Source organism: Xenopus tropicalis, chromosome 7 (assembly GCF_000004195.4).
Source record: "Xenopus tropicalis strain Nigerian chromosome 7, UCB_Xtro_10.0, whole genome shotgun sequence".
Classification (NCBI taxonomy): Eukaryota; Metazoa; Chordata; class Amphibia; order Anura; family Pipidae; genus Xenopus; species Xenopus tropicalis.
Window position 1 is genome coordinate 33,250,393 of NC_030683.2, and position 14,858 is coordinate 33,265,250.

The 14,858-nt window shown below is 41.0% G+C and overlaps 1 protein-coding gene across 1 annotated transcript; it reads left to right on the forward strand.

Annotated features, from left to right (window-relative positions):
- Positions 1-217: 217 nt before the first annotated feature.
- Positions 218-2,084, forward strand: marveld1 (MARVEL domain containing 1). Its single transcript, XM_002936434.5, has one exon. The coding sequence runs from the start codon at positions 669-671 to the stop codon at positions 1,164-1,166; it is 498 nt and encodes a 165-aa protein (XP_002936480.1). The 5' UTR covers positions 218-668; the 3' UTR covers positions 1,167-2,084.
- The last annotated feature ends 12,774 nt before the right edge of the window (positions 2,085-14,858 follow it).

Sequence of the window (14,858 nt, forward strand, 5' to 3'; positions counted from 1 at the left end):
AAGCTGTTTTGTTTGAAGTGCCCCATAGCATGTAAATTTGTTACACACATTTAGCACAACTCCAGATTATTTTGCTCTTAATTTCTCATTTATTTAACAACTTATTAGGTTGCCGTCCAACTGTGGTATGTGTTCTGGGAAGTTTTCCAGCTGGTAGAATAAAGAGGAAGGCAATACAAAGTCCAAAGCTTGCCACTCTCCCCCAGTCCAGCATTCTCTCACAGCTCTGAGCAAGGGGATTTGCGACACATAAATGTGTGAGGATGTGATTGTTTGAGAGAGCTCTGAGCAAGGGGATTTGCGACACATAAATGTGTGAGGATGTGATTGTTTGAGAGACGTGAGTGTGTGAATTCCTGGGCAACAGCTGGTCGGCTAGGGAATGCAGGGCATAGTAACAGACATACATTCTGGTGGGGGTTTGGCAGCCAGATGTGGAAGGAAATTGCATGGAGTGTGATGTCAGCAGAGGAAGAAGAGGCATTAGATTACATGACTGGGACAGCCCACACCCTTCATCTGAAGAAAGGAAAAGACAGAGAGAGAAAGAAACCCTGCAAGCAGCCCTGGCTGGGATAAAGCAACAGGCTAAAAAAGAGGTGGCACTCTGCCTGTTCCTTTCCTCCTTTCACTTTTAGGCTAGGCCCACTCGGCCTCCACTCATTGTAATGCCTCCTGCACCGGCAACCAGAAGTTCTGTGAGTGCCAACAGGAATTACTTCAAAAGTCTGCCTGGGGTGCTGAGAGTCTTGCAGCTGATTTTTGGCGCTGGATTCTGGATCACCATTGCCTCTATCCATTATGGAGGTGCAACACACTTTGCTTTGTTTGTTGTGGTTTTCTTCTGGCTGTTGACTCTGATCATCTACTTCCTTACACTGCTAGACAAGCAGGAGCTGGTGCCCATCATTGGAGGAGACCGCTGGGTATTAGCCAACACCATATACGACTTGCTGGCTACTTTACTGCACATTGCCACTGTGGGCATCATGATCTCCAAGACTGAGTCCTATTCCTACTGCAACGTCCCCACGTACTCACAGTACTGCCTGTACAAAGCCAATTTAGTGGCAACTGTCTTTGCCTGCTTGTGTTGCCTCTTCTATTTGATCTCCACCATCTACTTCTGTTACAAGAAATGCAAAGGAAGCGAGACTGTTATCTAGAGAAACCCTTTCCTTTCATCGCTGAACCATCGCTGACATCAGGCTACTTTAAACGGAGTCAGACTTTTTTTTTTCAATTCCTAATACTGTAAAGAAATGTAAATGTGTGAGGTCCATACAGTACATATTAATAGGTATTTTTTTTAGAGATTTATCACCCATAGCATGTTGTGTTTTTTAGATACATTCCAGTACCAGTTCATTGTATATATTATTTCAGAAATTAGACTTGATACGCACTTGTTGATCTTTAGCACTGAGGGAAAGAGCACAGATCTGTCTAGAATTACTGTATTCAGAACATGGACAGGTTTTTCTATGCAGGAGCGGTTGCAGTGCTTGCTGGATGATGCAATACTCTGATACTCCGCTTTCTGTTTAATGCTTATTCTTAGAGCTGTCTCTATGGAATTATCTCACTTTGAGAAAGAAGCTGCAACAGTAAAAATCAAGGCATTTCAGGATGCAGCTGTCTGGGCATGTTGGGAGTTGTAGTTTAATAACGTGGAAAGCTGCAGGTTAAGAGTCAAAATATCCCACATGGGTATCATACATGTTACTACAGACTCTGCCACAACTTGAGATTTTGTAAGGGGTCATATGCATTTTTTGAATTCACCCCCAATTGTTTACCCACTGACCATAACCATGTGTCCATGTAAGGAATTGTTATTGGATTCTTCAGATGCAACAGAACTGTACTATTCTTGCACATTTCAGACTTTAAGCAATGATGCCCATGATGGGTGTGGTGCTTCATGTCCAATTTTAGAGTGAATTTGTGGGGCACACCCACCCAAGGTTTCTAATTTTGAAACTATGTGCTTACTGTTTTTTTTTTAGAGTTGGGAGAAAACGCTATCCTGCTGATTCCTGCTCACATTCAAAAATTGGCAAAATAAACACGTTAGAACCTAATTTGTTGTATGTAGTTTTATTGCAGTGTTTATTAGTGTGCACAGAAGTCTCTTCCTCTGACCAAACTGTGACTAAATTTTAAAAACTAATTACTTCTCAGTCCTGTGTACCTTGTATACCTATATGGGTGGAAGACGCCTGATTTACAGACCTTCAGCGTGGTGGGGCTTACCTGACAGCAGACATGATTTTGGCCTGTGGCACACAGAAAGGTATTCTCCGCCACTTTGGCCAATTATTTAGGGTAATGTCAGAAAATACACCAGCCTGCCCCATGTTCTGGGAGCATTGACAGGAATACATCAGTAGTTCACGTCAATGTTTACTGAACATGGGGAAAATCAGGGCAGATTGGGTTTTTCTCCTTGTCTTGGCATTAGCTTTCCCTCAATGGAATCTGCATGTCAGTAGCAGTGACAGGTACATTTCAGCTACAGAACACAAATTGTGTAGAGTTGCCACCTGGTTTTAGGTAAGTATTTGACTGGCCTAGGCGGTAATTCACCAGCTAGGGCCGGCATCAGTATTACAAATTTGTCAGCCATGTACTTGCCAGTAAGTTTGTAATGCCCCTGTAAAGTCCCTCCTTTTCCTGACCCTGACCACTGCTGAACACCCCTTATAACCACAAGCTCACCTGTGCTCTGTGGGTTTCCCTGCCCAGTCTATCTATTTCCCCTCCCATTTTCTATCTCCATCCACCTTTTTTCAGCCCAGCCCGCCCATGCCCCTGCTCCATATGTCATAGCCCACCTCAAATGACATCATGGGCATGCCCCCAAACTAAAGGCTGGTATTTGAAAAGAAAAAAGCAACCCTATTTGTGTGTGGCAGGGACAGATTAGTGAAGGGCCTAAAAGGTCATAATTTTCCATTTTGGGAATGTTGAGAGGTAGCAAATGATCCTCATGAAGTGTAACTCATGTTAATTGACTTGGTTGAGTTCTTTTGGTTCAGCTTGTAAGCATATGGTGAAATCTTGGCCTTTCCCAATCTTTCCGTGCTCTAGGCAATTATTTAGGTAAAGATTAAGTATTCTCCATGGCAAAACATTCTCCTTAGGTGTGATCAGTAAAACTTAAAATAAAACTTTTCCCAAACAGATACATTAAAATGCAAAATAATCCTCCAGTGAGAATACTACCTGATCTGTTTCATTCATTCAGTTCCATGTTTTTTGTTACAGTAACTGGGGTTGGAAGCATTAAGCACAATTTTCCTAGCACTGAGCATGTCTGTCCTTTATCCCCATGTTTGATTGCAGTGAAATATAATGAATCCAAAATGACATAATAATCTCCATATAAGTTAACAGCAAGATAACTGACACAGTGTTTGTATCCCTTTTGCATCTATAAAGATTTTTTTGTTCAGTCGGATTCTCATTGGTGAATTTGCTTGCATGTGTAATTACATTTTTCAATCAACTCTCTTCAGATACTATACTGCTTGCCTTGGCTAAACAATTTATCTGGCATATCAACAGCACCTCTAGTGGTTATAAAGGTGGTGCAATGCAGAATGCCCCCTGCTGAGGCAAACAAAATGGCAACACCCAATTATGTTCAAATGCAAGCACTCAGATAAGTCAAAGGTCATACTTTAATGTGTATACAAATAAAATAATCAACACTGGAGGCAGAAAAATATGGGGGCCCTGGCAATGCGGACACACACTGAAAGAGGCCTTGGGGTTGAATAAACCACATATTTCCAGCCTGCAGCCCTCCAGCTATTGTTGTACTACAAACTCCAGCATTCAACTGACAACCTTTGGCTCTGGGAGGGTTAATCCTGATGCATTTATTAAACATGTTTAGCAGAAGTTACAAAATATAATGAATGATTTTTACTTTTATTTAATGTCCCCTCAAGGTTCACCCAATACTGGAGCCCTGAGCTAATGTCCTATTTGCCTTAGTGGAAGGGGACACATTTATTTAAGCATGAGTTGTGCCTAAAGCTACTGCATAGGATTATACAAAACAAAGGGAAACCTTTGCAGAAAGTAGTGGAAATGTGACTTTGCGCAATGCCAGCTGGCAGTACCCTCCTATTCCTTAGGCACATTCCTTCATTGTAAGTCAGAAGTGCTGGCACCCTGGATGGCGTTTAACAACTAACTGTGATGTGTGCCACAATCACTGTACCTTTAGGAGCTGATCTGCGTTAGTGCCATATGCTGCATATAGCTGCCAAATCTTCTATCACTGCATGAAAAGATTGTACAAGAACCTTTGGCTGCACGGGAGGGGCTCGATAGTCTGGCAGCATCAACCTTAGCGTTTGAGTTCCTCTAGGCATCTTACTGGTTAATGCTGCAGGATGGGGCTTGTTTTCTATGTGCTAAAGCCTTTATTTTGGAGAACTTGAAAAGATGGTTGCATTTAAAGTGAAAGTAACATTATCTTGGTTTTTTTTTTATAAATTCTCAAAAGAAAGACGTCAAAACATTGAAAGATAACAAAACATGATAAAGGAGAAGAAAAGTTACAATCACTGAGGGGGGGGGGGCAAAATGTTAGGCACTCCCCAGTGATTGTAATCGCTTACCTGAAACCCCTGGCCGGTGCTCCTGTTAGGAGAAAACTGCACTGGCTGGGGTGTATGCGAGTGAGCGTTCTTTTTCCTCCTTCGGTTTTTGAGCATGCATAGTAGTGAAAAGCCAAACTTTAACAAAATAGACGTCTTTTTCTCTCTACTGTGCAAGAGTCGGCCCCGAGATTGTGAACAAAGAAAACAGGAGGAAGAGGATTACTTGTTCGCAGCTCCCCCGGGTTGGTGCAGTTTTCTCCTAGCAGGAACTCTAGTCAGGGGTTTCAGGTAAGCGATTACAATCTAAGAATAAACAAATATGCCCAAAGCAGTTACCCATATCAAACTATCAGCAGGTAAAATACTGAACAAATCTCTGGTTTCTATGGGTTAGAGCACTGAGGAATATTTTCCCAGATTTAGCAACTGATCCTCACTGAATATTACTAATGTAGCTCCATGAGTGCTAGAAGACACACTACTTCTATTTGATGTATCTACCCCTTTAACCAATGCAGCTTTTGTGCTGGGATTACTGATTTGCTCAGCACAGGAGCAATAATCAGAATTTCTTCGGTTGCGTAACCTTCTGGAGGAAACCATTTGTCATTCTGCAGTGCCCCACGTTTGGGAAGGAGGAGGAGGAATAACACGGAAACTGTTACAACTGATTGCCCAAACAGATATCTCTTATTAGAAATTATTACCACGGAGAACTCCCTGATTGCTAAAAAAACACACACACACACATATATATATATATATATATATATATATATATATATATAGGTAGCCAGGAAGCTGCACACCAAAAGTTACAGATGATACCTGGGTGCCAGTGCAAAAAGAAATGATTATATATACAAAGAGTGACGGCACACACAGGGATTTTTAAGCAGGAGTCACAAGTTTGAAGAAACCAAAAAAGAGGTTTTATTTAGTCCAACGTTTCAGTTCCTCCTGGAACTTTCATCAGGGAGTTGGAGTGGAGTGCAGACCTATACTATTTCAGCCAGCGTAGAAATACTCAATGGACCACAGAATGGTCCTGGCCAGACCACTACTGTCTCTGCTTTCTATGACTTGTGCCTCACTGGAGAGGGCTCCATGACCTGACCAGGTGACTTGGCTTTCCTTATGGCTCTGCTTCACCTTAAGTAATGCCTACCATAAAGATGATTCTTAAAGCAAAAAAAGTAGGCCTGGACTGGCAATCTGTGGATTCTGGCAAATGCCAGAGGGGCTAGTGTAAGATTATATAGACAGCCATTATTTAATGGACTGGTGGGAGGGTTGTTAGGGCCTCTGTGTGCTTGAAATGCCAGGGCCTATTTTGAATCCCGATCTACACTTGCCAAAAAAGTCCTGGGACAAAAGTCCAAGACAATCATTGCCAAATACAATAAACCACTTGTTCTAGTGCTGGCCACTTAAAGAGCATTATATCAACCCTTCTGAAGTAAGATGACAATATAATTTTGGCAAGCAAAAATTAAACCAGTATTCCAATATGTATATATCAATAAGATGAGTGATACTCTGGTAAGTATCCAGAGATTGGAGAATTCCCTTGCATGTGTAAATAAGTTTGTACCATCCACATGGAAGAGCTAGGGGCCCAAAAGAATCTTTTTTTGTTTTTTTCAGGAAAATGTATGTCTTTGTCCCATTTTAAGATAGTTACCATTATGCTCCTCAATTGTGCCTGTTGATGGAACACTTATTTATGTGCATGAGTAAGGCCTGTGTTTCAGCATATGCACATGAGACATCGTTCATTTATTGGCCAGATTCTGGGGCACCAATCCGATCTCATTGCACTCTTAAAATCATCTGCTTACATCTATTAAATCTGAGAGCAAAGTCTAGAAAAGCATTTATAATCCATGACCCTGGATAAAAGAAAACCCATGGAGCAGCTTTTATAGCCAGATAGGGTTAAACGGTTAATCTTATGGTTGTCACTTTAAATAAATCATGGTATTTAAAAAGGCACAAGGCAATGTAGGAATGGATCCAGGCTCGGACTGGTAATCTGTGGGTTCTGCAAATGCCAGAGGGACTGCTGCCTTAGACAGTCACTATTTATTGGGCTGGGGATGTTTGGGCCTCTGTATACTTGAAATGCCCCGGCCTATTTGAAATTAGTATGTTTAACTGGACTCTCTTATACTCGATACTGGCTTTAAGAACCATATTTTACTTGATTGATAAGGGACACTGATTTCAGGCTGTAAGATACTATCTGTGCATTATGCCTGCAATAGTAAATCAACATCAGTCCCGCTAAAACATATTTTGTGTTCAACTTCAGGATTAATACAGTAATATTACTAGAAACTATTTATTCTCCTGTTAAAGGTTAATCTTGAGAGTTGGGATTTGAAGTAGAAACATCCCCCTTGAGACAGATCTGTAAAACAACATTTAAAAATATATTATCGGTGTACTTTGTAAGTCCTTACTGATAGCAGCAGCTTTATTTGGGTTGTGTTGCTCTGACTGACATAAGTTCAATAAGCTTCTTTCTTTGCAAAGACCGTACCAATATTTAATGGAAAGCGAAGCACGTTTTCCAATAATGCTCCGTGACCTGACAGAAACTAGCACTGCCAATCAAATACTGTACAGGTATCAGATCCATTATCTGAAAACCTGGTATCCAGAAAGCTCTGAATTACGGGAAGCCCATCTTCCATAGACTCCATTTTAATCAAATAACTCAAATTTACTTAATAAATAAACTTAAATAAAAAATGGCACAGTTTATTAGCATATAAACAGCATATAATCTGTAGGTTTTTCTCCAGTAAATAATGGCACCCAGAGCACAATTAAAGAAACAGTAGCACAAAAAAAAGTGTTTTAAGTAAATAAAATATAATGTACTTTTGCAGTGCACTGACAAGTCCAATGGAGTCCATTAAGGGCACAAGTGTGGGTAAGTAAGCACAATGCTGCAGCGGTATCTGCTATGATCGCTCATATAACAATGTGCCCCCCTGGCTGTTAAATATTAATTCCAGCATATTGCATTGTTGCCCTTCTGGGATTCTGCGGCATCCTTGCACCAGAATAAATCATTTCTGAGATCATTTATGATCTACAACAGCAGTTGCGTATACTATTTTGTACCTAAAGCATGTGAGAATGCAATTCATGGTGGGCAGGGTACTAAAATATGGGTATAATATGACCTGCAAAAAGTGGACATTGCTTACACATTGTGCAATGGCATCCTACACACACTGCATTACCTTTCTATTCTGGCTCTCCCAATAAAAATGAACTTCTGCTGCCTATGGAATAGTGGGCCTTTGTGGGCACAGATGAGTAAACTTTTGCATACAAAAAAGATTTCCATATGCACAGACTAGATCCTGTGCAGAATGATATCATGTTGCTGATCACAAGTTTGAGGTCACCCCCCCACCCGCCATTTGAAAGCTTGAAAGAGGCAAATAGGAAGGCAAGTAATTCAAAATCTATACAAAAATGAAGACCAATTTAAAATTTGCTAGGTAGGCTATTCTATAGTAAATCAACGTAAAATTAAACTTACCCTTCAACAAATACCAGAAAGGATTGGCCCTTGATATGAAAAGGGGACGCTGAAGTATTGATGGGGCATTGGAAACTCATTGCAGTGCAGTTTAGGATTATAGGAGGCAGCAAGGCAAAGGCTCCGACGTGATGGGGAAAAGTAGAAGAGCAACCCTCCAGTTTTACCGCAACTCTCAGGCCTGCAGGCTGGTCATCCCTGAGCTCATTTACTCAAATGAGGAGAGTAACAAATTTCTCTGAAGAACCTCAAATTTACAGAAACCTTATTTTACTTGTAAATATGGTTGTGTCATGGGGCACTTTTATGAATCCAGAGTACTATTTAAAAATCAGAAAACCATATGAGTATTTCAACTTGGTGTACAAGTGTTAGTGTTATAAACTCAATTTTGCTTGTTATTAATCAGATTCATATAGACAATATTAATAATTTTGTAACTTTTTGACATAAAGAAAAATTCAGGCTTAGTGAGAGCTGATAAACAAAAAGTTAATTCTAAAACCATAAAAAAGTCAACATCATACTAAAATTACATTTAAGCCAAACTATCCTTTTAATATAATTATTAAAACATAAATCCTGAATCTTAAAGATAATTTTGACCTGAATAAAAATCTCACTAAATACAAATTGTGCCAATGAAACAGCACATCCCTCACAGTCGCACCATTGGTTGAATTAGCAGATGTTCCTAAGTGTGAGCAGTAATGCCATGTCAAGGCTTCAACCCTGTTATTGGCATTTACACACCATTATAGGACCATATGTGGTCTTCTATTCCTTATGTGTAAGACGGTGATTTGTAGCTGCCTCTTGTAGGCATTGTTAGGCATTGTTTTTGTTGCATTTTAGCATTTTCACTAGGGTAAGTAGACTTATACCCCTAAAGATACTTCAAAAATTTGTTTTTTAACACCAAAGAAATACATGGTCTGCTACATTTACTGAAGGCTTGGGGGACAGAATAAATAGGGGAGTTTAGCTACTACCCTGTGTTTCTTTTCCTTATTCCTATGAACTCATCTTCTAGCCAGTTACAAGCAGGATCTACTAATTTTCTTGACATTGGCCTAACCTTGTGCTGTGTGCTATAGAGCACCCCCTAGGTATCCAGAGTAGGCTTCAAAACTGGATGCTGCAACGAAAAGCCTTTGTAGTCGTGCTACATTTGTCATCTTATTGCCAGTGGAGACTGGCACTAGTAGACTATGGCTGCCGGAGAAAAATGCTCATAATGCTGGTTGTAATCTAACAATTTTTGTATTGAGAAATGGTAGTGCTCTGCAAACTTCTTAAACCTTCCTGGTTCAACATTTGTCTCCCCTTCAGCCATAAAATTGCTAGAAACAATGATATATATACAACTGCAGCCATGCTACTGTCATCAGTGCCTATAATCCAAAAAAAAGTTTATTGTTAGCTCAGCTTCCCATTGAAATATTACATTGCGGGCCTTTTTTTGCATTTGAACATTCTAAATGGCTTTCTGCATACATTTCCAGGAGCTTTTCTTATTCCGTCAGGGATGAAGAGGTTAGTAAGCAAATCCCAGCATGTTGTAAGTGAAATGGGAACAGCAGGAGAGGAGGAGCAGATGTGTGTGCAGTCAGGAGGATTCCTTATGGCTTACTGCAATCTAAATGATTCATTTGGGACCATGCGTTGGAATGTACAGAATACTTCAGTCTGTCATGCCTCAATGACATTTCATCTTGGATTTCAACTTTTATTTTGTTTTATTTTATATGTCAATGAATAATAAAATGCATTCCATTATTCTATCAGAACTAGATGAAATATATTATTTTTTTTCCTACATTTTTGGCACTGTAGCTTTTAATGGTGGCTTGTTATTGAGCACTTGACTTCTGTGTAACTGCTGCAGCATAGTGTATTAATGAACCTTACAGCAAAATGGCACTGTTTCTGGTTCTCAAAATAGAAAGGCAACAGGGGCACGGGTCAGTGGCATAAGCTGAAGCTACTGGAACATACTACAAAGTGTTTTTAAGGTCCTGTTATCCCCCAAACCCTAATGATCTGTTTTGACACATATATAGTGAAACTGTGCATCAGTTTGAACGCATTACAGACCCCTGTTTGAACCAATAACTGGCCCCCAGCAGCCCTTAGGTCTGCAGTCCCAAGATGTGATAGACAGCATTGTTTGAAGAAAGGAACAAAAGTAAATGTGTAAATGATTGTAGAGGGGTCTATCAATAGAATCTAAAAACACTAATTACAAACTATTTATGCAGTAACTGTGAGCATACTGTTACCTCAGAATGCCCATCTTTTGTCCTGCTTTTCCCTTAATGATAGGTATAGTTATGGGTGGATCTGGGCATGGGTTTGGAGGATCAGGATTTCCACGTAGGGCCCTGCTGGCAGGATGTGGTCATCTTGGTTTGTAGGTTTGAATTACATTATCATTTTATTACAGTCAGGTACTCAAATGTGGTATTCATGTACATATGCCCTTAAACTGATTTGGGTCTCTTTGGTTACTTATAATGTGGAATTATTGTGGTGTTCTGTAGAAGCTTCTGTGCCTAACCAAGACAGTTCAAATATCCAACAGTCCCTTCTTTTTTTCTAGTGGAACATTTGCACATTGTTTCCACTGAACATTCTTTCCTTTTATTTCCCAATCCCAGGATGAAACTGTACACAGGTTAACAACATTAAATGATACCACCTTTTAACCCTCAGCTGTCTATTTTGAAAATAACAGTAGGAAATAAAACCATTCCAAGCAAGTATATACAGTATGTGTCTCCGTTATGCAGATTCAGCAGCAGAAAATAGTTACAGTAAAATAAAGATATTCAGAGGCAGATATACTAAAAATACTACAGTTACTTAACGGACCAAATACTTAACTCCTGACAGCGTTAGGATAATTTTTTAGTGTACTAGTGATGTGCCAGCAAACAGGTCTGGGATTCAAAATAGACCCTGGCATTTCAAGTACACAGAGGCCCAAACAGCCCCCACCGGCCCAATAAGTAGTGACTGTTGATGGCATCTTACAGCAGCCCCTCTGGCATTTGCCACAATCCACAGATAGCCAGTCCAGGCCTGCTGGAAAATCACTTTTTAGGAGGCAAAGTTTTGCTCATGCTAATGTCAGTGCATGGATTCCTTTTTTGCCGACCTGCAGTTTATCCTTTATATACTTGCCCCCTCCAATGACACTAGAGATGGGGCAGTCATGGGTATATAAGGAACAAGAGCTTACTAGATTGAAAAGAGTGACTTTGTGTTGTGAGAGGGACAACATTTTGTGAACTCGCACATAACTTCAGTATATATCTATGTTTAACATACGCCACATCCATTCCTTTGATTAATACTCTCTTCATTTTAGTGATTCTTTGGGGGAGATCTAAATATGAAGGATCTGCAGCAGTTCGATCTTCAGATTTATCAGTTTTCCTGACTGAGAATATCTTTCCTGACAGTCTGAAAAGTTTTTAACAAACTGACGCATTTATCAAACCTGATCAGTGTTTCAGAATTTCCAGGTGTGGTGAGCAGTCAAACATATTCAGTACCCATAGGGTATTAGTGCTTAGTGTAGCTCAGCAGGAGAAATGAGCTCTAATACCCATCAGAATCGTCAGTGCTGGGCCAAGAGATACCTGCGCCAAGACGTATTTCTTCTCCCAGCTAACACTCACCCGACCATACACTGCTACTGTGTCAACCTGCTAGCCTCCCAGCACCCCCTCCCTCCCCCCACTGCAACTCACTCCTGTGCACCTAACTGCACCTACTCTGCCATGGCGCATCTTCATGGCATATATTTATACAATTCTTAGTAGTGCTAATGTGAATGCTAAGCTTTTTCAAGTGCAGTGAAATATGTAACATTTATTTACAAACTGTGCTACCCCTCCATGAAAAAAGGCTTGTGGCTGCATATCAAAAATCCAGTATGAAAGGGGTAGTTTACCTTTAAATTAATTTTTAATATGATATTGACATTGATATTCTGAGACAATTTGCAAATTTTTAGGGTTTTTCGGTTATTTAGCTTTTTCTTCAGCAGCTCTCCATTTGGTATTTAGCAGCTATCTGGTTGCTAGGGTTTATTTACCCTAGCACCTGGGCAGTGGTTTAAACAAGAGATGGGAATATTAATAGTAAAGGGCCTGCATAGAAAGATAAGTAATAAAAAGTAACAATAATAATACAATTGTAGCCATACAAAGCTGCCGGGGTCAGTGACCCCCATTTGAAAGCTGGAAAGCGGCAAAAGAGAAAGGCAAGTAATTAAAAAAAACTATAAAAAATAAATAATGAAACCCAGTTGCAAAGTTACTAGGAATTGGGACATTCTGTAACATACTAAAAGTTTACTTAAAGGAACAGTAACATCAAAAAATTCAAGTGTTTTAAAGTAATTAAAATATAATGTACTGTTGCCCTGCACTGGTACAACTTGTGTGTTTGCTCCACAAATACTATTATAGTTTATATAAATACCCTGCTGTGTAGCCATGGGGGCAGCTATTCAAGCTGAAAAAAGGAGAAAAGGCACAGGTCACATAGTAGATAACAGATAAGCTCTGTAGAATACAATGGTGTTTTATCTGTTAACTGCTAAGTAACCTGTGCCTTTTCTCCTTTGAATGGCTGCCCCTGTGGATACACAGCAGGGTATTTATATAAAATATAGAAGGGTTTCTGAGGCAAACACACCAGTTGTACCAGTGCAGGGCAACAGTACATTATACTGTAATTACTTTTATACACTTTCATTTTTTTGCTGTTACTGTTCCTTTAAAGGTGAACCACCCCTTTAAGCAACAATTGAATTATTAAAACTCGAAATTACATAAAGTTTATAATGGAATCCTCACCATTCCAAATGACAATATATATTAAAGTGAATAGAGGGGCAGGCAGATTTGTGCAAGTGGGGGTCCGCAGGGCCGGAACTAGGGGTAGGCAGAGTAGGCGCCTGCCTAGGGCACAATCACTGGGGGGCGCACTTTAAAGGTGAGAGAGTTTTTTTTTATTTCTATGGTTGCATGGTTTGCATGGCTTGGCCTTTAATAGTTTCAAACGTTATTAACCGCCTGCCCCAACCCCCCTTTGTGTGTGTTATGTACTGTGTCAGCCGGGACCTGGGAGCGCTCCCCACCCGTATCTTTGCCGGCACGTACCTTTATTAAACTGTTCAACGCGCCGCGCTCCTGTAACACGGTGCTGTGACGCATATAGCGGTGTGCATACATTGATGTCACAGAAATGGCCTGGGCGGCTGAGAGAGCTGGCACTTTGGTGTGGATCGCACGGAATACAGAGCAGGAGAAAACCCGGGCTTATTTTCTGATGCTGGGTGCTGGCACAGGAACATATTTGGGGGCAATATCTTTGCCGCTGCTGGCACCGGTACAGATTATTTGGGGGCAATATTATGGCTGCTACTGGCACAGGTACAGATTGGCGGCAATATTATGGCTGCTGCTGGCACAGGTACAGATTGGGGGCTTGGGGGCAATATTGTGACTGCTGCTGGCACAGGTACTGATTGGGGGCTTGGGGGCAATATTATGGCTGCTGCTGGCACAGGTACAGATTGGGGGCTTGGGGGCAATATTATGACTGCTGCTGGCACAGGTACAGATTATTTGGGGGCAATATGATGGCTGCTGCTGGCACAGGTACAGATTGGGGGCTTGGGGGCAATATTATGACTGCTGCTAGCACAGGTACAGCTTGGGGGCAATATTTTGGCTGCTGCTGGCACAAGTTTGGGGGCAATATGATGGCTGCTGCTGGTACAAGTATTTGATTATTTGGGGGCAATATTATGGCTGCTGCTGGCACAAGTACAGATTGGGGGCAATATTATGGCTGCTGCTGGCACAAGTACAGATTGGGGGCAATATTATGGCTGCTGCTGGCACAAGTACAGATTGGGGGCAATATTATGGCTGCTGCTGGCACAAGTACAGATTGAGGGCAATATTATGGCTGCTCCTGGCACAGGTACAGATTGGGGCAATATGATGGGTGATGGCCCAGGCACATGGGGACAATATGAAGGCTGCTGGCATGGCTACATGGACAGTCAGAAGGGGGAAGGGTTGGATGATGGCAGATGGCACATTTATTTGTTTTTTCTGACTTTTCTGACTATCTGGGCTGCGGCTGGGCCTCCGGGTTGCGATGTGTGACTGTTGTTAAAATTCAAAAAAAAAAATTAATTAAACTGTAAAATAGTGAGGTGGGAAATGGTAATGCAGGACGCGGGGGGGGGGGGCGCTGATTGAAGCCTTTGCCTAGGGTGCCAAAATACCTTTGTCTGGCCCTGGTGCTGCTTTCCAGTAATGCATTCCCCCACATAGCAGAGAGCCACTAATGGCTGCCTAATTCAGCCAGGGCTGAGATGCCAAACTGTATGGAAAATCTAAGGTATCCAGTCTGCAACTTTTATGGGCAACTTTGATTGGATTAAAAGGACCCTAGTTTCCCTTGTGCTTCCTCATCATTCTCCAAATCTTTCTCTGTTCAAATTAAAGAACCATATTGTACCCGACTGATGATTTCAGGCTGTAAGATACTGTCTTTGAATCATGCCTGCATCAGGAAATCTGCATCAGTCCCTCTGAAACATCTTTCATGTTTAACTACTGCAGGATTAGTCAGGCTGTAATATT